Below are 22,410 nucleotides of genomic sequence, written 5' to 3'. Positions count from 1 at the left end.
TAGCTTCCTTATATATGTATCGCCCGATTTTGCCGAATTTGGCCCTAATAACATTATTTTTTACCATAGAGACCTCATTTATTAACTGATCATACTCAAATTTTGCACAAGGTAACCGTCTGTGATATTAATCATACCTGCAAAATATTATACAAATTGGTCCAGATATAGCTCCCATATATATGCATCGCTCGATTTTCCCAAATTTGGCCATAATACCCTTATTTATTAACCAATGTTACTCAAATTTCAAATTTTGATATACTAACCGATCGTTTTAGGCTTGCATGTAGCTCTTACAAAATAATATTGCACGATTTCTACAAATTTGGATTTATTACCCACAACTAATTGAGCGATTTCTTCTTTTTTAATAATGGACTCAATATTACTGCCATACTAATTCTGTAGGTGTAAAATCAACTATAGCTCCTAATATCGGACATTTCTACTCAGACTGTGACAAGACCATAAACATGTACTTCTTTATGTTCTTAAATGTCTACTAATTCAGTAGGGATGGTTTAGGGTATGATATAGTCGGGTCCGCCCGACTTTCTACTTTACTCACTTGTTTTAATATCTAATTAGTTCTGTGATTGATACTATAATTTTCGTGATTGAAGCAATTTCAAATAAAAAATTAATTTTCGTGAAAAAATTTCTGCGTATTCAGTCCATTGCGGTACCACAAGTGTTGAACTTCTCTGTTATCAATGAGTGCTGCTCAATTCTATGTTAAGCTCATAGCAGGGATGATAAATGATGTTGACGAAAAAGTACTACAAATGTATTAAAATTGTACTTTCCGAAACCAAAAGATGCTAAAATTACATAATATCACATTTAAATGTAAAAGTATACGTATATTTAAATATAGTCCGAATATAACATTTTTTTTTTTTTGATTTTCTAAACAAATCTTATTTTGCAAAATTTTATTTCTATAGAAATTTTTGTCAAAAATTTATTTCTATAGAAAATTTTGTCAAAAATTTATGTCTATAGAAAATTTTATCAAAATTTTATTTCTATAGAAAATTTTGTCAAAAGTTTATTTCTATCGAACATTTTGTCAAAGTTTTATTTCTATCGACAATTTTGTCCCAATTTTATTTCTATCAACAATTTTGTCAACATTTCAGAAGGCACCATAGTTCCGTAGAGATGATGGAGCTGATAGAAGTCCTACAATGGTTATGAAGACATGAAGCAAGTGTGGTTCTATGCGAACTTGATGTTATATCATGTACTCGGTACTCAATGGGTTAATACAGTAGTTAAGTTTGTTTAAGCAGCATTTTGCCATTGCTGAAACATCAAACAATTTTATAGTAAAAACATAATAATAATGATTGATGTTTGAGCAAACGAGACTGCTGTCCCTTTTTCAATGGCCTAAAATATCTGAAACAACTAACTTTTCTGTTGTTATTACTGACTTTTTTCTTTGAGTATATAAAAACCATGTAAACGATATTAAAATTGTTGTCCATACTTTATTTCTATAGAAAATTTTTTCAAAAGTTTATTTCTATAGAAAATTTTGTCAACATTTTATTTCTATAGAAAATTTTGTCAAAATTTTAAAATTTTGACAAAAATTTTATTTCTATAGAAAATTTTGACAAAAATTTTATTTCTATAGAAAATTTTGTCAAAATTTTATTTCTATAGAAAATTTTGTCAAAATTTTATTTCTATAGAAAATTTTGTCAACATTTTATTTCTATAGAAAATTTTGTCAAAATTTTATTTCTATAGAAAATTTTGTCAAAACTTTATTTCTATAGAAAATTTTGTCAAATGTTTATTTTTATAGACAATTTTGTCAAAATTTTATTTATATAGAAAATTTTGTCAAAATTTTATTTTTATAGAAAATTTTGTCAAAATTTTATTTATATAGAAAATTTTGTCAAAATTTTATTTATATAGAAAATTTTGTCAAAATTTTATTTATATAGAAAACTTTGTCAAAATTTTATTTCTATACAAAATTTTGACAAAATTTTATTTCTATAGAAAATTTTGTCAAAATTTTATTTCTATTGAAATTGTTGTCAAAATTTTATTTCTATAGAAAATTTTGTCAAAATTTTATTTATATAGAAAATTTTGTCAAAATTTTATTTTTATAGAAAATTTTGTCAAAATTTTATTTTTATAGAAAATTTTGTCAAAATTTTATTTTTATAGAAAATTTTGTCAAAATTTTATTCATATAGAAAATTTTGTCAAAATTTTATTTATATAGAAAATTTTGTCAAAATTTTATTTCTATACAAAATTTTGTCAAAATTTTATTTCTATAGAAAATTTTGTCAAAATTTTATTTCTATTGAAATTGTTGTCAATATTTATTTCTATTGAAATTGTTGTCAAAATTTTATTTATATAGAAAATTTTGTCAAAATTTTATTTTTATAGAAAATTTTGTCAAAATTTTATTTATATAGAAAATTTTGTTAAAATTTTATTTATATAGAAAATTTTGTCAAAATTTTATTTCTATACAAAATTTTGTCAAAATTTTATTTCTATAGAAAATTTTGTCAACATTTTATTTCTATTGAAATTGTTGTCAATATTGTATTTCTATTGAAATTGTTGTCAAAATTTTATTTCTATAGAAATTTTTTTTTCAAAATTTTATGTATATAGAAGATTTTGTCAAAATTTTATTTCTATAGAAAATTTTGTCAAAATTTTATTTCTAAAGAAAATATTGTCAAAATTTGTCACCAATTTATTTCTATAGAAAATTTTGTCAAAATTTTATATCCATAGAAAATTTTGTTCAATTTTCAATTCAATTTTCAATAGGAAATTTTGTCAAAATGTTATTTCCATAGAAAATTTTGTTCAATTTTTATTCTATAAGAAATTTTGTCAACATTTTATTTCTATAGGAAAACATTTATTCTTACAGAAAGTTTGTTCAAAATTGTATGTCTATAGAAATGTTTGACAAAATTTTATATCTATAGAAATTTTGTGAAAAGTTTACTTCAATAGAAAACTTATGAAGTATCTCTTTGCAAAATCTACCAACATCAAGAATTCTACCAATCTACAAAACAGTATAAAATTTACCATTTTTTGTAGAATTATACCAAGTGTGCCAATCGGCTCAGGGGCCGGCTCTTAGCATTATTGCTGAAGACAATCACTTTTGCAATGGCCAAAAATATCTGAAACAACTAACGTTTCTGTTGTTATTACTGAATTTTTCCTTTGTGTATATAAAAACCATGTAAACGATATATCCATAATGTAGCTTTGATATATCTATTTGTCAAAATTTGCTATAAAATAATAACTCTTTGAAATATCTACACTCATAGAAAACAGTCTACTGAAAACAGCAGTCGGTGTTTGCTGTTATATTTTTGCACTTCATGGTCTACCGAACAACAATTCGTAAAATCTTAAGGTTTTAAAATGTTACCAATTTTTTCAAAGAACCAAAAATAGTTCTTTTACTTTTCCAAAGAAAAATTTAAATGTTCTTTTTGGATCAGGGAGTGGTGCAAAATTGGCAAAGGAGCGATAAATTTAACATGGGCTTTTCACCATTTCAACAGCCGTTGCACTGAATTTGCATTCGCTTCTTAAGGTGTGATCCGAATTTAGTGTTTTAGTTGTGAATTGAAAAATTATGTGATATTTTGCCAAATTAATCATTTTTATAATGTTTTATGATTCGTAACGCTTGTCTGAAACGTTTGACCTAAGATATTTTCAAGAATTCGTAATTTTTCTAGAATGGAATTAGAATTTTTTTTTAGAAAAAAATAGTCAATTTGCACCTTTTTATTATGAGATGATGAGTTCTTAATGCTAGCCCTAATACAGAAAGTATGCCGTTAATAGTGAAAAGCAAATATTTAATGAATTTTTGCATAACCAAATCAGCGATAGTCTCTCCAATTCATATAGTTGGAAAACAATTCATCTTAAATATATATATATATATATATATATATATATATATATATATATATATATTTTTTTTTCAAAATATTGATACAAGATATCACAAAGTTTATTGCTACATCAACAAAGATTTGTAGTTATAGATGAAAAATGTTAGCTATTTCAGAAGCAATATTTGTTGCTATTTCTGCCGAGAAAATGTCCCTTAAAATAAAAAAATCATATTGAAATAAAATTTTGAAGATATTTATTAGTGGCAGTTTTCTATGAAATCATAAAAATGGTTTTCAAGAAATTTCTATAAATTTAGAAAATATTCCTCAAATTGTTTTTTTCTTTTTTTCATATTAAGATTATTAATTATATATTATTAATATCCAAATAAAAAATTCATTATACTCCAGTTTTGGTCTTGATCCAATCACGAACATAAGATATTCTTGAATATATACCAGGATAATTGGGTCTAGCGCAGCCATAACCCCAAGAGACAACGCCAACCAGCATACCAGACTCAGTAACCAAAGGTCCCCCAGAATCTCCTTGACAAGCATCTTTACCAAAATTTTGACAAAATTTTATTTCTATAGAAAATTTTGTCAAAATTTTATTTCTATTGAAATTGTTGTCAAAATTTTATTTCTATAGAAAATTTTGTCAAAATTTTATTTATATAGAAAATTTTGTCAAAATTTTATTTTTATAGAAAATTTTGTCAAAATTTTATTTTTATAGAAAATTTTGTCAAAATTTTATTTTTATAGAAAATTTTGTCAAAATTTTATTCATATAGAAAATTTTGTCAAAATTTTATTTATATAGAAAATTTTGTCAAAATTTTATTTCTATACAAAATTTTGTCAAAATTTTATTTCTATAGAAAATTTTGTCAAAATTTTATTTCTATTGAAATTGTTGTCAATATTTATTTCTATTGAAATTGTTGTCAAAATTTTATTTATATAGAAAATTTTGTCAAAATTTTATTTTTATAGAAAATTTTGTCAAAATTTTATTTATATAGAAAATTTTGTTAAAATTTTATTTATATAGAAAATTTTGTCAAAATTTTATTTCTATACAAAATTTTGTCAAAATTTTATTTCTATAGAAAATTTTGTCAACATTTTATTTCTATTGAAATTGTTGTCAATATTGTATTTCTATTGAAATTGTTGTCAAAATTTTATTTCTATAGAAATTTTTTTTTCAAAATTTTATGTATATAGAAGATTTTGTCAAAATTTTATTTCTATAGAAAATTTTGTCAAAATTTTATTTCTAAAGAAAATATTGTCAAAATTTGTCACCAATTTATTTCTATAGAAAATTTTGTCAAAATTTTATATCCATAGAAAATTTTGTTCAATTTTCAATTCAATTTTCAATAGGAAATTTTGTCAAAATGTTATTTCCATAGAAAATTTTGTTCAATTTTTATTCTATAAGAAATTTTGTCAACATTTTATTTCTATAGGAAAACATTTATTCTTACAGAAAGTTTGTTCAAAATTGTATGTCTATAGAAATGTTTGACAAAATTTTATATCTATAGAAATTTTGTGAAAAGTTTACTTCAATAGAAAACTTATGAAGTATCTCTTTGCAAAATCTACCAACATCAAGAATTCTACCAATCTACAAAACAGTATAAAATTTACCATTTTTTGTAGAATTATACCAAGTGTGCCAATCGGCTCAGGGGCCGGCTCTTAGCATTATTGCTGAAGACAATCACTTTTGCAATGGCCAAAAATATCTGAAACAACTAACGTTTCTGTTGTTATTACTGAATTTTTCCTTTGTGTATATAAAAACCATGTAAACGATATATCCATAATGTAGCTTTGATATATCTATTTGTCAAAATTTGCTATAAAATAATAACTCTTTGAAATATCTACACTCATAGAAAACAGTCTACTGAAAACAGCAGTCGGTGTTTGCTGTTATATTTTTGCACTTCATGGTCTACCGAACAACAATTCGTAAAATCTTAAGGTTTTAAAATGTTACCAATTTTTTCAAAGAACCAAAAATAGTTCTTTTACTTTTCCAAAGAAAAATTTAAATGTTCTTTTTGGATCAGGGAGTGGTGCAAAATTGGCAAAGGAGCGATAAATTTAACATGGGCTTTTCACCATTTCAACAGCCGTTGCACTGAATTTGCATTCGCTTCTTAAGGTGTGATCCGAATTTAGTGTTTTAGTTGTGAATTGAAAAATTATGTGATATTTTGCCAAATTAATCATTTTTATAATGTTTTATGATTCGTAACGCTTGTCTGAAACGTTTGACCTAAGATATTTTCAAGAATTCGTAATTTTTCTAGAATGGAATTAGAATTTTTTTTTAGAAAAAAATAGTCAATTTGCACCTTTTTATTATGAGATGATGAGTTCTTAATGCTAGCCCTAATACAGAAAGTATGCCGTTAATAGTGAAAAGCAAATATTTAATGAATTTTTGCATAACCAAATCAGCGATAGTCTCTCCAATTCATATAGTTGGAAAACAATTCATCTTAAATATATATATATATATATATATATATATATATATATATATTTTTTTTTTTTCAAAATATTGATACAAGATATCACAAAGTTTATTGCTACATCAACAAAGATTTGTAGTTATAGATGAAAAATGTTAGCTATTTCAGAAGCAATATTTGTTGCTATTTCTGCCGAGAAAATGTCCCTTAAAATAAAAAAATCATATTGAAATAAAATTTTGAAGATATTTATTAGTGGCAGTTTTCTATGAAATCATAAAAATGGTTTTCAAGAAATTTCTATAAATTTAGAAAATATTCCTCAAATTGTTTTTTTCTTTTTTTCATATTAAGATTATTAATTATATATTATTAATATCCAAATAAAAAATTCATTATACTCCAGTTTTGGTCTTGATCCAATCACGAACATAAGATATTCTTGAATATATACCAGGATAATTGGGTCTAGCGCAGCCATAACCCCAAGAGACAACGCCAACCAGCATACCAGACTCAGTAACCAAAGGTCCCCCAGAATCTCCTTGACAAGCATCTTTACCACCCTCCGGATAGCCAGCACAGATCATACGTTCCGTTACACCACCATATTTCTTATATTTATCGGAACATTCCTCTTGATTGAATATTGGCACCTCAGTTTGTCGTAACCATTCGCGTGATTCAAGAATATTTTGAGTATTTCCCCAGCCTGTAACAAAACATTGCGTGCCATCTTTTACTTCCTCTTTGAGTTCAGGTAATTTAGCAGGCTGCTTAGTATCATCGAATTCAATTTCATGAACTAATTTCAGCAAGGAATAGTCATAATCGATATTGGAATTATTGAATAGTTCATGTTGAACAATTTCCGCCACTTCGATTAGTTCTCCACCTTTAGCTGCCTGTGAGGTACCAAGACGTATGCGAAGGCGATCTGCAGTTTTTCCACTGTAATAAAAAAATTCATTTATTTTTTCTTTAAAAGGATATGCTATGACATGATGTCATCTCTTCTTACTTAGTGCAATGGGCTGCTGTCAGAATCCATTGATTAGAGATAATCGATCCCCCACATATATGACCGGTGGTCTGTAATGAAATTTGATGTGGGGCATCGGTGATATTGATTTTATAGCCTCCAACAATACGACCATCCAGGCGGGGTAACACGTCTTTGTCACCTTCGTAGAGTTTTCCTTCCCGTATAAGTGATGTTAGGACATTTCTGCTTTCGACGGCATTCCTCAAAAATACAAATAAAACCACCAAAATTATTCCAAAAATTGCTGTAGTCTTCATGGTGACTTTGTTCAAATGAGTGACGTCTGCTTCAATAGGTGTTTTATATTGGTTTTGTGAAACATTATGACTTCAAATGGTCGTAAAGCCTATGGATAGCATTTAGGCCTCCCATTGTGGCAAGGTCAGCTACCTTGTACTTATGTGTTATCTAATTCGCTTTTTGTAAACCTCAAATAAATAGGCGACATGTCAAACCACCTGGCACCATTGGGCCCTAATCATGTGTTTGGCTTGGTAATAGTGTGATGCGTTTACCGCCCATTTGTGTTCTGTGAAATTGTTTACTTTTCTCCAGATCGAGGAACAATTCGAAGAGGATGCGGTGGTCTGTTTGGAGTCGAGTAGGTTTAACATGGTAAGCGAACACTGAAGTGCGTCCCGTGGTCCCTTAATACAGATGGGGCGCACGTCAGCCATATTGTTATAAATTCCAGGAAAATAGATTAACCACGGCAAATTTTGTCAAAATTTTATTTCTATAGAAAATTTTGTCAAAAGTTTATTTATTTGGGCAAAGCCCTATAGACTGCAAGATGATTGGATGGACGCACGTTTCGGAATTAAATTTGACAAACATTATTTTCCTCTGTTGGTTAAGCTACACTTGTAGTTTAGTCAATGTATGGTTTTAAGCTGCAATAAAAACAACAACAATGCTTAAAGAACAAAACCAACAATAACAAAACAAAAAGAATGGAAAAGTTTATTTCTATAGAAAATTTTGTCAAAATTTTATTTCTATAGAACATTTTGTCAAAAGTTTATTTCTATAGAAAATGTTGTCAAAATTTTATTTCTATAGAAGATTTTGTCAAAAATTTATTTCTATAGAATATTTTGTCAAAAGTTTATTTCTATAGAAAATTTTGTCAACATTTTATTTCTATAGAACATTTTGTCAAAAGTTTATTTCTATAGAAAATTTTGTCAAATTTTTATTTCTATAGAACATTTTGTCAAAATTTTATTTCTATAGAAAATTTTATCAACATTTTATTTCTATAGAAAATGTTGTCAAAATTCTATTTCTATCGAAAATTTCGTCAAAAATTTACTTATTTGGGATTGTCAAATTATATTTCTATAGAAAATTTTGTAAAAATTTCATTTCTATAGAAAATTTTGTCAAAAGTTTATTTCTATAGAAACTTTTGTCAAAAGTTTATTTCTATAGAAAATTTTGTCAAAATTTTATTTCTATAGACAATTTCGTCAAAAATTTACTTTTTTGTTGGGATTGTTCTCAAAATTTTATTTCTATAGAAAATTTTGTCAAAATTATATTTCTATAGAAAATTTTGTCAAAATTTTATTTCTATGGAAAATTTTGTCAAAATTTTATTTCTATAGAAAATTTTGTCAAAATTTTATTTCTATAGAAACTTTTGTCAAAACTTTATTTCCATAGAAAATTTTGTTAAAATTATATTTCTATAGAAAATTTTGTCAAAATTTTATTTCTATGGAAAATTTTGTCAAAATTTTATTTCTATAGAAACTTTTGTCAAAATTTTATTTCTATAGAAAATTCTGTCAAAATTTTACTTCTATAGAAAATTTTGTCAAAATTTTATTTCTCCAGATAATTTTGCCAATTTTTTATTTTCATTAGAAAATTTGGTCAACATTTTTTTCTATAGAAAATTTTGTCAAAATATTTTTCTATAAAAAATGTTGTCAAAATTATTTTTTTTTATAGAAAATTATGTCAAAATTTTATTTCTATAGAAAATTTTGTCAAAATTTTAATTCAGCAAACTGTAACAGCTTTTCCTTTTGCAGCCTACTGTTTTAGCATTTTTTCCAGTGTGTCTTCTAGCAATTTTTTTTTTTTTTGGATCTACGATAAGCATTTTAATTTCCCAAAACTTTGCTAAACATTTTTTCCATTTTAATTTTCACAAAAACTGCACGGTGGACATTTTGATTATGCTATGCATAATAAATTCCAGATTTATTCTTCATAAATAAAAAACAGATGATGACTTTCAAAACTAATTAAAAAAATACCGATATCATGATGTTACTAAAAAATGCAAAAGCAAATTAGAATTTGAAAATGGACTAATTAGTCTACGACATAGATAAAGTGGCGGCCAACAGATTTCGAGGCTCCACTCTCCTCTTCAATCAAAGTGATATTCTGCTTTTCCACATCCAATACCAAAGAACCTTCGGCTAAAGGAGATTTGCCCGTTTTAAAGTCTTGGAACTCAGGTAGTTTGCGAGGGCCCATAACAGGATCATTATAATGCCATAGTTTTAGAGTTGACAAATCAGCTAAAAATAGACATAATATAGAATTTAAGTGATAATCCTACATTGCAAGAAATATGAATACCTACCCTTAAAGCCTAAAATCTTGGCTAGCTTTTCTTTTAAACTCTTAGTTGTTTCTCCCTCGCTGGCCACCGCATTTACTTGGAACAAACTTGACCTTTCAATGGGATTAACAAATGTCACCGGCACATGGGGAGCCACTGTGAATGTTATGAATGGTGAGCCGGGTCTTACTTCCTCTCTTGTCTTCTCGGGAGCCTCAGGATCATCAGTGTATTTTATTTCCAAGGCATCTATATCAAGAGTATTCTTTAGGTACTCCAAGTTGTCCAGCAACACTTGACGTTCATCGAATTCTAAGGACACAGCCATAGCCGACAATCCTTTGCCACTTTCCACTTTTTCGCGAATCATTTGAGCGAAAGGCATAACACGTTTCATGAACTTTTTCACCACTTCCTTTTGTTGTAGGGCAGTGACAATTACTTTATTATCGGGAAGGGCATTGTTGGGTAAGTAAAGCTCACGCATGGTATCCAACACACAGGATTGCCATGGAGGATAGGTTTTAGCTACCCAAACAACCGCCCTATTTGGTTTAGCCGATGCGGGATCGACAGCCTTCTCTTTGCCACCTTTGCCCTTGACTTGCAAGAGATTCTTCAAATTCAAACGGAATGCATGGGCAGCCTCCATAAGGTATTCAGAGCATTTAATGTCCAATTCATGGATGGCACCAACCTCGGGCCATGTGGCATGCAGAATGGATTGCTTATTACCCAACAAACCCCAAACATGTTCGGCCACATGTGGACAGATAGGAGCCATCAATAACGCTTGACGGCGTATGAACTCAAACACCAAATCTGCATGCATACCCTGAGCTCCACACAACTCCCGATACTTATCTCGAGCCAATTGAAGTTCATAGAAACCAGAACGTAAGGCCTCCTTGAACAGCATTTTCTTGTAGTTCTCATCGGTCTGTTGTGTCTTCAGATTCATTTCGCTGATGAAGACCTTATCATTGAATGTGTGTTTTCCATCTTTACGCATAGCGGGACGGGTGGCCAACATTTCCTTAACCCATTCGATGAAAGTGTACAAACGCAAAATTCCAGCATCAGCTGTACTCTCAACAAAGTTGGCATCTTCCACACTATCACCAGCATCGGCCAAACACAAACGCATACCATCAGCAGAGAATTTATCTACGGCTTCGTGTAGGGTCAAGAAGTTACCATCAGATTTGGACATTTTGGCTGAGTTCAAAAGCAAATGACCATTAACCCTAACACCCTTGGGCCACTTGTTTTCGTCATTGGGCCAAATGGCAGCATGATTGTATAGCATGAAAGTTAAATGGTTTTGTATGAGATCTTTTCCGGATACCCTCAAGTCCATGGGATACCAGTATTCAAATTCACGGCGCATAATATCCAGATCGGTCTTCTTTATTTTACAATTCTTGGGATAAGCAGTTTCTTTGAAGAAGATATAATCCCATACCTCGGGGGTAACATCTTCCGCTTTTATACCCAATGGACTGGGTTTCTCTCCTCTAAAGGAGCCACCTTGAAGCAAATGAACTACAGTGTAAAAAGCCATGTATATGGTGGAGTCCGACAAAGATTCAATTAGCCATTGCTCATCCCAAGGAAGCTTGGTGCCCAGACCATAAGTACGGGAACAAGCGTACTCATGTAACCAATTTAGGCAGTGTTCAAAATTGTTCCTAGCCTCTTCATGGAATGTTTCCATTTGAGATAGAATTTTCTTGGCTTGTCCTTGCCACACGGGTTCGCCATAATTTAAATACCACTGATTACACAAGGCCACCACACACTGGTCACCCGAACGGGAAATGATTGTCTTTTCTGGTTCATAATAGATATCAGCCTCTTTGGCATCAACCAATTGTTTCTGCAAATCCTTTTTAACGTCCTGCACTTTTTTACCCTTGAATTCACCCACCAACATAATACCATCATAGAATCCCTTAAGGTAGCAGAGCTCTTTTGCCTCTGTGAGTTTGTCTTTATCGTTTTGAGATTGAATTTTGAATTTTTCATAGGCATGCTTGGCACACATATTACCCAGAGTGGGTACCTCAATAATGGGAGTGGGTTCAAAGGGTAAAACCATTTCATCGGTGAGACCATATTTTTGTCTGAAAGCTTCTTTCTTTTGCAAGTCCACCAAAGCAGCATAATCATCGGGAGAATCTGAAGGCACTGAGGTAACCACACCGGTACCTTTGTCTTCCTTAATCGAAAGCATGGGCAAGGTATAGATTCTCTTGTGACTAGTCAAGGGTGAAGACAGAGGTGTACCCATTAAATCTTGACCACTTAACTCTAGAATTTCTTCCACTTTTCCCTCAACGGCGGTAAAACCTTGGTAGGACATATTCCGTGCGGCACGACGAGTGCTAATCCATACTTCATTGGAGCGTGTAGTTTTCCAGGCTATATATTTGATATCAGGATGGAGCCAACAATTTGTCTGGCCATACATGGTTTCGGGTCTCAAGGTGGCAGCTACCAAATACACCGGCGATTTTATCGAACTATAGAAAAAGGATTTTTTTTAATGATTTATGACAGAATTCCATATTCTTACCTCAGCTTTCCTTTGTTCTCCAAAACTTTCATTTTGATTAGAGTATATTCTTGGGGTCCCACACCCTCACCCGTGGAACGATCATGATCCATACAAGGTTGCCCATCTTTGGGTGAGTAGATGGTATAACGTTTGCCATACATTACCTTACCACGATTCTTCAAATGGACAAATTGCCAACGGACAAAAGAATCAAAGAATGGATTTACATCTGTGGTAATGAAGGTGCGGCGCCAATCAACCTAAATGGGGAAATAAACATTAAATTGGAAATCTTCCATTTTTGTCTTAGTTTATGTACTCACATGAACACCGATTCTCTTCAAATCCTTTACAGCCAAGGGTGGAAAATAATCCAACCAATGATCTTCTTGGGCAAACATTTTGATTTCCTCATCGCTTAGACCCAAACTTTGCATAATTTGCCATTGATATTTCGCTGAACCTGTTTTGGCCACGGCTTTACTCTTTTTACCCTTGGATTTATCTTTCGGTACCTCTGGCTGGGCTACCTCAACAACCACATCGGCAGTAGGAGCTGGGAAGTTGGGTGGATAACCAAAATCTTCCATTTCTCGTTTTAGTTTATCAGCACAAGCTTTAATGGGCATGCCGGTACAATGGAAACCAAAAGGCCACAATACACGTTTCCCCTTAAGCCGGTGATAGCGAATGGCATATTCTGCTTTGGACAAAGAGAATGTGTGACCCAAATGCAAACGACCATTCATATAGGGAAATGGGAAGGTAACCATAAATTTTTCGTCCAATGATTTTCTTGGCTCTGCAGGAGCATCTGTTTCGTGAAGACGTTCATTTTCCCAACGTTTTTGCACTTCTTCTTCGATTTTTTGCAAGTATTCAACCTTGAAGGTTCCTTTTCGTTCAACGTTCGCCTACGACGAAAACAAAAATAATAATATACTCCATGTCATCGAAAGCAAATCTTATCGATTCTTGCATCAGAATTTTAGCAAAGCCGTTGAGAGTAACCAGCCACACATGCTGACCATAGGCGAAATTCTAGAGCACTTTTCAAGTATATTTAAGGAAAACTATCTTACCATTTCAAAGTGACTGAAACAAATCTAACGTTTAACACTAAATGAGCAAGAAATATTTACTGCTTTTATTTAAAATTTATTACTTTTTAAATAAAAAAAGTTCTTAACAACAAAAGTGCAACGTGTAGTTCCACTTGAAAACAGATGGAAAGGTATGACAGTTCATTCAGTGCAGCCAAGTTACCTAATACAGAACAGGGTGATTCAGATATAGTGATGCCAATATTTACACCAAATGATTCTTAACCATTTAGTTCGTACCGTAACGTAAATGGTTATTCCCAATGTTGCAAAATTACAGCTAAACATCAAACACATTGCTAGATTTTCAAAATTACAAATCTATGCATTTAAAATATCCATGGATTGTCATATATAGTGCACATATGTTTGATTCCATATCTAAATTCGACTTCAAAATCAATACTAAGATTAATGGTTTTTTGTACCATTTCTGTGTCCAAAATAAATTGAGGGCATGTCAAGTTAAAATTTTTGATTCTATTGGTGTGAAATCGGAAGATTGGTCTATAAATGACTTAAAGTATTTCTAGATTTCAAATTTGAAGCGAATCGGATGGAAATCGGTCTATATGGTAGCTATATCAAAACATAGACCGCTATACACCAAACTTGGACTATTTGCTTAGTGATCTACAATATCTTTAAATATCTCCTATGTAAACAATATCGGATATATCGAGAAATCATGGACAGATATATACCAAATTTTTACGAACCTAAAATACCTCATTTTCAGAAAAAGTGGATAAAAGTAGCGGCGTCTATATGATCACGATCGGTTTATATTAGGGCTATATCGAAACATAGGCCCATATAGCTTTTCGAAGTCAGCGTTTCCAGAATTGTTTCACAAAAAACCGCTAGATTTGCCCAAAAAATAGCTAGAAAAAAGCATTTTTTTTTTCACTTTTTTAATTGAAATTTAAAAAACTTAAAAGCTTGATTTCACTTAAAATGCATATTAGTTTAATTGTATTCATTTAATTCTACTTCTGTGAGACTGTAAAGAGCTTTAAAAACGTACTAACGACAACTTAAATCTCCAAATTCAGACTCTACTTCAAGTAAAAATTATCCTATATATCGAGTAAAATACGTCTTCAAAATAAAGTGTTGAAAAATCTCTTCTATTTCTGAACGCTTTTTTGGTTTGTGGTCAAGATACAAAAACTCCTCAAATTTAAAGACTTTCATTAATTTTAAGAATTTTTCAGAATTGACCCTAGCCTAAAAAAAATCTTTCATGTAAAGATACCCATTTTTAAGTTGAATCACTTAACTATAAGGATAAAACGACTTCACTGACAAAAAGACGTTGTCGACTTTTTGACAAGGACAACAGTTTATATAAGAGAAATTCACAAATGCTATTATAAACAAAATTCGCGTTCGTATTTTAAGGGTATAGGTTAGTTTAGGTTAAAGTGTCAGCCCGATTAAGTTTCATGCTCACTTAGACTATTCAGTCCATTGTGATACCACATTAACTAAAAGTACCTATTACATATGGACACGTCTAGTTTAATCGCTGAACCTTTTCGATTATTTTCTTTTGTTGAGCCAACCAGATTGTTCTAAAAACATTAGCAGCCTGCTTAAGTTAAGTTAAAGTCCGCCAGTAATCTAAAGCTATATGCCCCCAAAATTTGCTTAGCCTTACACAAAATGCAGGACACTCACACAAGAGGTGTTTAATTGATTCCTTTTCCTCCGCAACATGACAGCTCATAAAATTTTTGCAAAATCGCCTATCAGGCAGTGACCCGATATATCAGATATCAGGAGTGATATCTGACGTCTTGAGAACACTAGCTTATCTAGTGTGCGGTTTAAGTTTAAATTGGGCCATATTTGCTTGGTGTCGTTACAACCCTTGCAATTCTCCCATCGAACATTTGCCATCATAACAGCCTTCTCACGCAGTAAGAGCTTACAGGTAGCCAGAGGCATACCAACAGATTCTAGTTCCCCTGGAATATGTAAGGTAGTTCCCAGCCTTGCTAACTCATCCGCTTCGCAGTTCCCCGGTATGTTTCTATGGCCAGTTACCCATATTAGGCGAATATTGTACTGCTCAGCCATCTCGTTGAGAGAGCGGCAGTCAAGGACCGTTTTCGAGTTAAGGAACACAGAGTCCAAGGATTTTATTGCAGGTTGGCTGTCTGAGTATATATTAATGCCCAAATTTTAAGGATATGAAATCTTTGGCCTCACGACAATATTTTTTCAGTGTACAAAGCAATTCACAACTACTATTTTAACTTTGTAATAACATAATAACCATGGCTGAACAAGAAGGTTAAATCATGGGCCCATATGATTACAATTTTTTTATTTCGACAAAATTTTAAGATGTCAAAATCATATGTTTATGGTGATTGCAGCTCTCCAAATGGCACTGCACAGCAAATGCATATCAAACAAACTCGTGCATTCATAGTTGGAGAATTGTTCAAAGATGACTTGATTATCTTGATAACATATTCCAGACCCAAAATACCACGCACATCAGTTTTAAAACTGCATCATAAACTGTTTTTGTTAATAGATGGCGAAGATCCATTTGACTGACTTCCATTCTTAACTTTGGTGGGTACTATAGTCTTATTTGTCTCATATCGGCGTTCCTCGGATGAATTATCAACTTCACAATCACTCATAGGTGACGCAATTAAATTTGAACCTTTATTTTTCTATGGATTTGAATTATTTTTGAGGACAATTGAAAGAATAAATAATTGCCACTTTTACCAATGCCATACGATTCTTTTATCAGCTGATTTTGACTTCTTAAAATTGTAAACAACATATTGAAATTTGTTGTTTTTGTTATCGTGATTCAACCTCCTTATTCAGCCAGAATAATAACTTGAGGGTATTATACACTGGTAGAAAAAAGGTGACACGTGGCCATTACCGTTTGGTATTAATTGGTTGGTTCACGTTACCTTCTAATTTTGATATTACTTTCTATCAAATCATTTACATCCGGTATTATTATGGTATTAACTATCACATACCCGTAGCATATGATATGTCGCCGTTGCTAAAAACTAAGTTGTCGCCTTAATAGTTTAGTTTGTTCACGTTATGCGCTTTACAGACTATCAGTTATTCCGGACGACAGTGCTCGTGTCGAACATATCGATACCGTTGCATGTTTATGGGATCGATAACACATTTACCGATTATTTAGCCATCGCCGACAAGTCGTATCGATCCGACACACTGTAAGATTCTTTACAAACACCGACATTCCGTCTGTAAAGCGCATTAAAGTCATTGGGGTGACGATTCCAAACACGAAAAATTCTAACCAGAAACGAATGCTCTTATATAGAAGAGCGAATAATGGGAATATCAATCTGAATAATCCTGGTAGAATTGATAAAAGCAAATTCACGCATCAAAACTTCTGCTTGCCCATATTTAATTAATAAATTTATAAAAGTGCTATACAGAGCTCAAGTTGATGTAATTTCTAAAAGAACATTCTAACAACTCAGGAATTCTCCTTGCAGCTTCAGCATGGTCACAAATCCGTAAACCAAACACAAACAATTTTCTCCTTCTTCAGTTTTTGTCAGAATGTTGATTAACCGTTTTAGCAGTTTTTTTGTTCTTCAATTTATATTTGCATCATCAATCCTAATTTGGGGCTGCAAATCTTCCCATTCGAATCAAATATTCTTAAATGTGGTATGTACCGTGGTTTTAATCTACATGACCTACGATATTAGTTGCCTATGTTATCTTATATACTTTCAATAGTTACATATCAAAATCATAAATTGGATAGCAAATCTAAAACATTATCAAATATGAGATTTTATGTGCAATAAACCACTGAAATTTATCACGAACCGATATCCGATTGTAAAAAGTATATAAAAAGCAAAAACCAGACAAAATGTTTAAGTATTACGAGTTTAATAATTCGAAGGAAAAGATGTTAAACGTTCTGCTGGTGATTACGCCCCTACTGTGTACTGGTTTAGCCTCTGGGCCTGGTATGGCTCGATACGATGACTTTAAAGTGTATAAAATATTCATTAAGGATGATCAACAATTGAATCATTTAAAAGAAATTCGGGATTTATTACCAGTAAGTTATATTGAAGTTCATAGGTTTTGCTCAGTTTAAGCACAAAATAATATACTAGGTGCGCCACTTAAATGAAGTTATCGGAATCCAGAATAGTTATGATGTTGCTATTGATCCAGTTAATCAGCAGAAACTTGAAGATCTATTGAAATACTATGAAATGGAATACCGAATTACAATAAATGATTTACAAAAGTAAGTTAAGAAACAAACCACAACATATTCGAATATAAAAACGATTTTCATAGATCAAAAACTGGTATGAAGACACCGTGAATATGGTCCCAAATACAGGGATGTTAACTTATTTCTTAAACGATATTAAGAGCGGTAAAATTTGTGGTTTTTGAGTTGAAAATAATAATTAATACAATGTCTGACTGTTGTTAATCGTCAATGTAGTTCATTAACTCCTTTTAACAATAACTTTGTTTCAGAGTCATTGAGGATAGCCTACCTCGCACACGCCGTTCTGGCTTGGAATGGACTCAATTTCACATGTTGGAAGACATATATGATTTCATCGACAACTTGACACAAGCCTATCCGACAACTATTACACCCTACACCATTGGTTACTCTTATGAGAATAGACCCATTAAGGCTATTAAAATATCACATAAAACAAACAATAAGGCCATTTTCATTGAAAGTCAAATACATGCAATTGAATGGATCTCCTCAGCAGCCAGTACATGCTTCATTAATAATCTACTCCATTCTCATGACGAAACGTTACGTAATATGTTGACAAATTATGATTGGATTTTTGTACCAGTTGTAAATCCGGATGGTTTTGTTTACACCCATACAGTGGAACGTTTATGGCGAAAGAATCGCAAGCCTACAGGATTTTCAAATTCTTCCGGTATATGTTATGGTACGGATTTGAATCGTAATTTTGGATATGAATGGGGTGCTGCATCTTCTTGGAATTTCCATGAACCTTGTGATCATTGGTATGGTGGATCAGAGTCAGATACAGAACCTGAAGTTATAGCGTTACAAGCTTTTATAAAATCCTTTCCAGATAACTATATAAAAATGTATATACCATTCCATTCGTATGGTAATTTTGTCCTACTACCATATGGTCACACCATAGATTATTTCCCCCCAAATTATGAACAGATGGAACGAATTGCAAAAGGATTTGCCGATGCGGCCAAGGTGAAATATGGAACGGATTTTAAGTATGGTTCAACTGGAGTTCTTAATCGTAAGTTATTTCTATAAAGCCAACATGTTTGTTCTCTAAACATAAACATCATCTAATTCACGATAGACTATAATTCTTCCAATATTTTAATTAAAACATGAAGACATTTATGCGAAGAGTGCAGAGTGATCCAAGCCCGTGGACAGGTTTATCTTTCTACATCAGAAAATTAAGCCGACCCTTTTTATCGGCGGCGGCTGACACAAAATTTTTTCCTCCGGCGGCGGCGGCTTTACGGCTAAGCCGATATAAATTTGTCTATTCGGCGGCGCACAATTATCAATTATAAATTCAATTTGATGCTATCCGAATGGCAATGATATTAATTGTGCAACCAATCTTACAATCAAAAAGTTAAAAAAATTGGCAAAAAAACATATTATTATTTCTGATTTAAAACAATATTTGAAATTAATTGGCGGATAAATTTGAGTCGATATATTAGGCGGCGGCTGGTCGTCGGGGTCTAAAATTGGCGCCGCGACTCGGCGGCTTCATTCTCGCATAATGAAATAACATTAATCCTGAATATATCCATAACAATACCTTATACATTTTCTGTATTTTACAAGTCTCTGATATTACATTTTCTCTTTTAGATTCTGGCTTTATTTCCGGTTCTTCCAAGGACTGGGTATACGCCATGAAGAATGTAACGTATTGTGGTTCGATTGAAATGCGTGACTATGGTGAATATGGCTTCTTTTTACCACCCAATCAAATTGTAGAGGTATGTGCTGAAGTTACTGATGGTCTAATGGGAATGGTGAAGGCAGCCGAAAAGGAAAATATTTTCGAAAGAAATTCTGCCCATGGTCTCAAATTATCATCATCTATATGGTTTATGATAGTTTTTGTAATTATTCCAGCATATTTGAATGTATTAAAGAACTAGTGTCCAATTCATTTGTAATTAAATACAATTAAAAAATATGTGAGTCAGCCTTTGTTTTGAACTCTTTCGAACATATATTGATACAACTCTGGAATTTTCGCATAGAAAAATAGGAATGTTCTTCATTTGGTACAAATATGTTAACAATCCTATGGATGGGCTAAGGTTATATATAACCATAGTTTACGTGCATTTCTTATGGGAAGCCCAAAATCCCCGACGGAATACCGTGACGGCTAGCGGCGTGTCGCCAAATTAAAATCTATTCCAATTCCTTGGCGGAAATGGATTAGTGTTGCCACAGCTTATATAGCTTGTTTTATTTGTTCGTCGCGGTAAAATGTTTTGTCTACCGCCGTATTTACACAATACGTACGTACACAATACATGTACAAAATCCTCAGGGACCTTGCGCTTTTTGTATGGAATTTTATACGAAAACGCATTTTGATTTTTTAACGATTATAGATAAAAATTTCCTTGGAATACTTCCCGTGGATCATTAAGGAGTAATTTCAGTCTGAGGTTTAAGGTCAATAAATGGTTTTACAATGGTAAAATATTGATTTGTTATGTTGAGATAGATCTTTTAATTTTGCTATGTGTACAATTCCGACTAGGGAATAAAAACGTATTCCCAACTTGTCTCAGGGGGCGCTCTCTTTGAATATACCTCAAATAAAAAAAAAATATTTCTTAAATATCAACTACTCATCGAATTCATCATCAATTTTCAAGTAACATTATACATTTTCTTCGTAAAAAAAATATAAAAATGGTTTATAAACCCTCTTCACGGCTACAAGTTCGCTTTAAAGACGATTGCTCCAATGTTAAAGTAGCAAAACGACCTCTTAATGTTGGATCCAACATTGAGCAAAAACCTTGGTCGCCTACCAAACGAAGAGGCGTAAATTTGTCAAAACGATTAATTGGCAAACCGTCCTATAAAATTATACCCCCATTATTGGGTCCAAATGTTGTTGATTCCAAAAAGAGATCAGCTCCAGCTTATTCAATTGGACGCATAGATATACGGTGTCAAAAAATTTTAAACGAAGGTCCAGCAAAATACAATGTGTCTGGTATATACAATAAAGGGGCTCATAGGCCACCAGCATTTACTATTAAAAGTCGCACAAGTGATATTAAAAAATGGTTGGGACCGGCTCCTTCACGTTACGAAATTACATCAGCCTTAAAGGCAACCATTAAAACTACACCAGCATATACATTTGGAAAAAGACCTGCTATTATTAAAACCTTACGTCCTCCAGGTAAGTAAAGTAAATTAAAATAAGTTGCCAGAGCGATTCATACCAAGTAGCTGTAGATTAGGGCCTCGCATCGAAGAGAGCCTGATTTGTAATATAATGGAATGTGTCTGAAAGGTGACGCGCAGGTTTCAAGAGCAATATGTTATTTTTGGACGTGAACATTTTTGTAGCAGAAATCTGTTTTTTGTCAAACATACATATTTGCAGAAATCAGATATACAATTTCTGAGAAAATAATATGGGTGCGACAAAAATTGTGAATATATTTGGGGCTAGCCGAAAAATAACAAACATTAACAAAAATACGGTACCGTTACGATGCAATTTTGTCCAATGCGGATGGTATCGAATTTGTATCAGATGATTTGATGGCTGACTTATGCGTCGTTTATCTGAACGAAATATGTGTTTGTAAAGAATCTTACAGTGAGGCCATACAAATAGTAGGAAACGATCAGTAGGGTGTATATAGATCGGCTATAGTTTCCGTCACTTGCTGTATATAAATATATTTTCAGATAGCATAACAGCCAAAAACCTTTAAGGAAAAGGATACCAACTCTACCAAAGTTCTTTTCTTCAATTATTCTTCAGCTCCAAATATCTATACATTGCCGCCCACATTCGGAACGGCAAAGGAAAGTCAAATCAAAGCAGCCCCTGCATTTTCCATAGCCGGACGTGAGAAACCGAGGCAAATTCCAGTCCATGTTTTACCAGGACCCGGACAATATGAGGATAATAGTAAAATGTTTTGCAAACAATTACCCAAATATAGTATGCACATTAAACACAAGATTATCAGTGATGAGCATATGAAACCGGGACCAGGAGCATATTGTGCCGAGAGGGTAAATAAAAATATTTTCTAATTTCTTGTTTCTATATAAATTTTATTTTAGTTTATAAAACATAAATCTGTACCAGCTCCTACATTTTCTATACGCCATAGTCCATACGTGGGTGAGAAAAAAGCTTATCTAATACCAGAAAGAGTGCAACATGCAATGACATCAGAGTGGTCCATTTGAAGTTTATTGAGAAAATGAATATCGAAATTATACGTGTGTTTTGTATCCATTAGAAAAGGGGATTGTTTCACTATTAAATTTTTGGTTTATATCATGATGTAACTATTAAATGTGTATTTACAAGCAGCTGATCATAGCTTACGGATATCAGT

General features: G+C 31.8%; 4 protein-coding genes across 5 annotated transcripts; 2 read left to right on the top strand and 2 right to left on the bottom strand.

Moving 5' to 3' along the window:
• Positions 1 to 6,662: 6,662 nt before the first annotated feature.
• On the bottom strand, positions 6,663 to 8,351 carry LOC142226456 (trypsin-1-like). The gene is made up of 2 exons (XM_075296494.1): positions 7,458 to 8,351; positions 6,663 to 7,387 (listed from the first exon to the last, which is right to left on the bottom strand). The coding sequence occupies exons 1-2, from the start codon at positions 7,736 to 7,738 to the stop codon at positions 6,832 to 6,834; spliced, it is 837 nt and encodes a 278-aa protein (XP_075152609.1). The 5' UTR covers positions 7,739 to 8,351; the 3' UTR covers positions 6,663 to 6,831.
• A 1,307-nt stretch (positions 8,352 to 9,658) lies between these two features.
• LeuRS (Leucyl-tRNA synthetase) lies at positions 9,659 to 13,860 on the bottom strand. Its single transcript, XM_075296493.1, has 5 exons — positions 13,708 to 13,860; positions 12,949 to 13,539; positions 12,644 to 12,885; positions 10,087 to 12,590; positions 9,659 to 10,021 (listed from the first exon to the last, which is right to left on the bottom strand). Exons 1-5 carry the CDS (start codon positions 13,708 to 13,710, stop codon positions 9,810 to 9,812), a joined length of 3,552 nt encoding a protein of 1,183 aa, XP_075152608.1. The 5' UTR covers positions 13,711 to 13,860; the 3' UTR covers positions 9,659 to 9,809.
• A 3,643-nt stretch (positions 13,861 to 17,503) lies between these two features.
• LOC142224186 (zinc carboxypeptidase-like) lies at positions 17,504 to 19,988 on the top strand. The gene is made up of 4 exons (XM_075293973.1): positions 17,504 to 17,836; positions 17,895 to 18,031; positions 18,274 to 19,055; positions 19,655 to 19,988. The coding sequence occupies exons 1-4, from the start codon at positions 17,642 to 17,644 to the stop codon at positions 19,948 to 19,950; spliced, it is 1,410 nt and encodes a 469-aa protein (XP_075150088.1). The 5' UTR covers positions 17,504 to 17,641; the 3' UTR covers positions 19,951 to 19,988.
• A 660-nt stretch (positions 19,989 to 20,648) lies between these two features.
• On the top strand, positions 20,649 to 22,360 carry LOC142224183 (uncharacterized). 2 transcript variants are annotated; one of them, XM_075293970.1, is made up of 3 exons: positions 20,649 to 21,227; positions 21,822 to 22,078; positions 22,155 to 22,360. In XM_075293970.1, the coding sequence occupies exons 1-3, from the start codon at positions 20,726 to 20,728 to the stop codon at positions 22,209 to 22,211; spliced, it is 816 nt and encodes a 271-aa protein (XP_075150085.1). In that variant the 5' UTR covers positions 20,649 to 20,725; the 3' UTR covers positions 22,212 to 22,360. The 2 variants fall into 2 exon arrangements, with proteins under 2 accessions (XP_075150085.1, XP_075150084.1); XM_075293969.1 differs by having other exon boundaries at positions 20,650 to 21,227; positions 22,130 to 22,360.
• The last annotated feature ends 50 nt before the right edge of the window (positions 22,361 to 22,410 follow it).

The sequence above is a fragment of the Haematobia irritans genome, chromosome 2 (assembly GCF_050003625.1).
Source record: "Haematobia irritans isolate KBUSLIRL chromosome 2, ASM5000362v1, whole genome shotgun sequence".
NCBI lineage: Eukaryota > Metazoa > Arthropoda > Insecta > Diptera > Muscidae > Haematobia > Haematobia irritans.
Note: the sequence above shows the minus strand (reverse complement) of the source record. Positions and strands in the feature narration are given on the sequence as shown.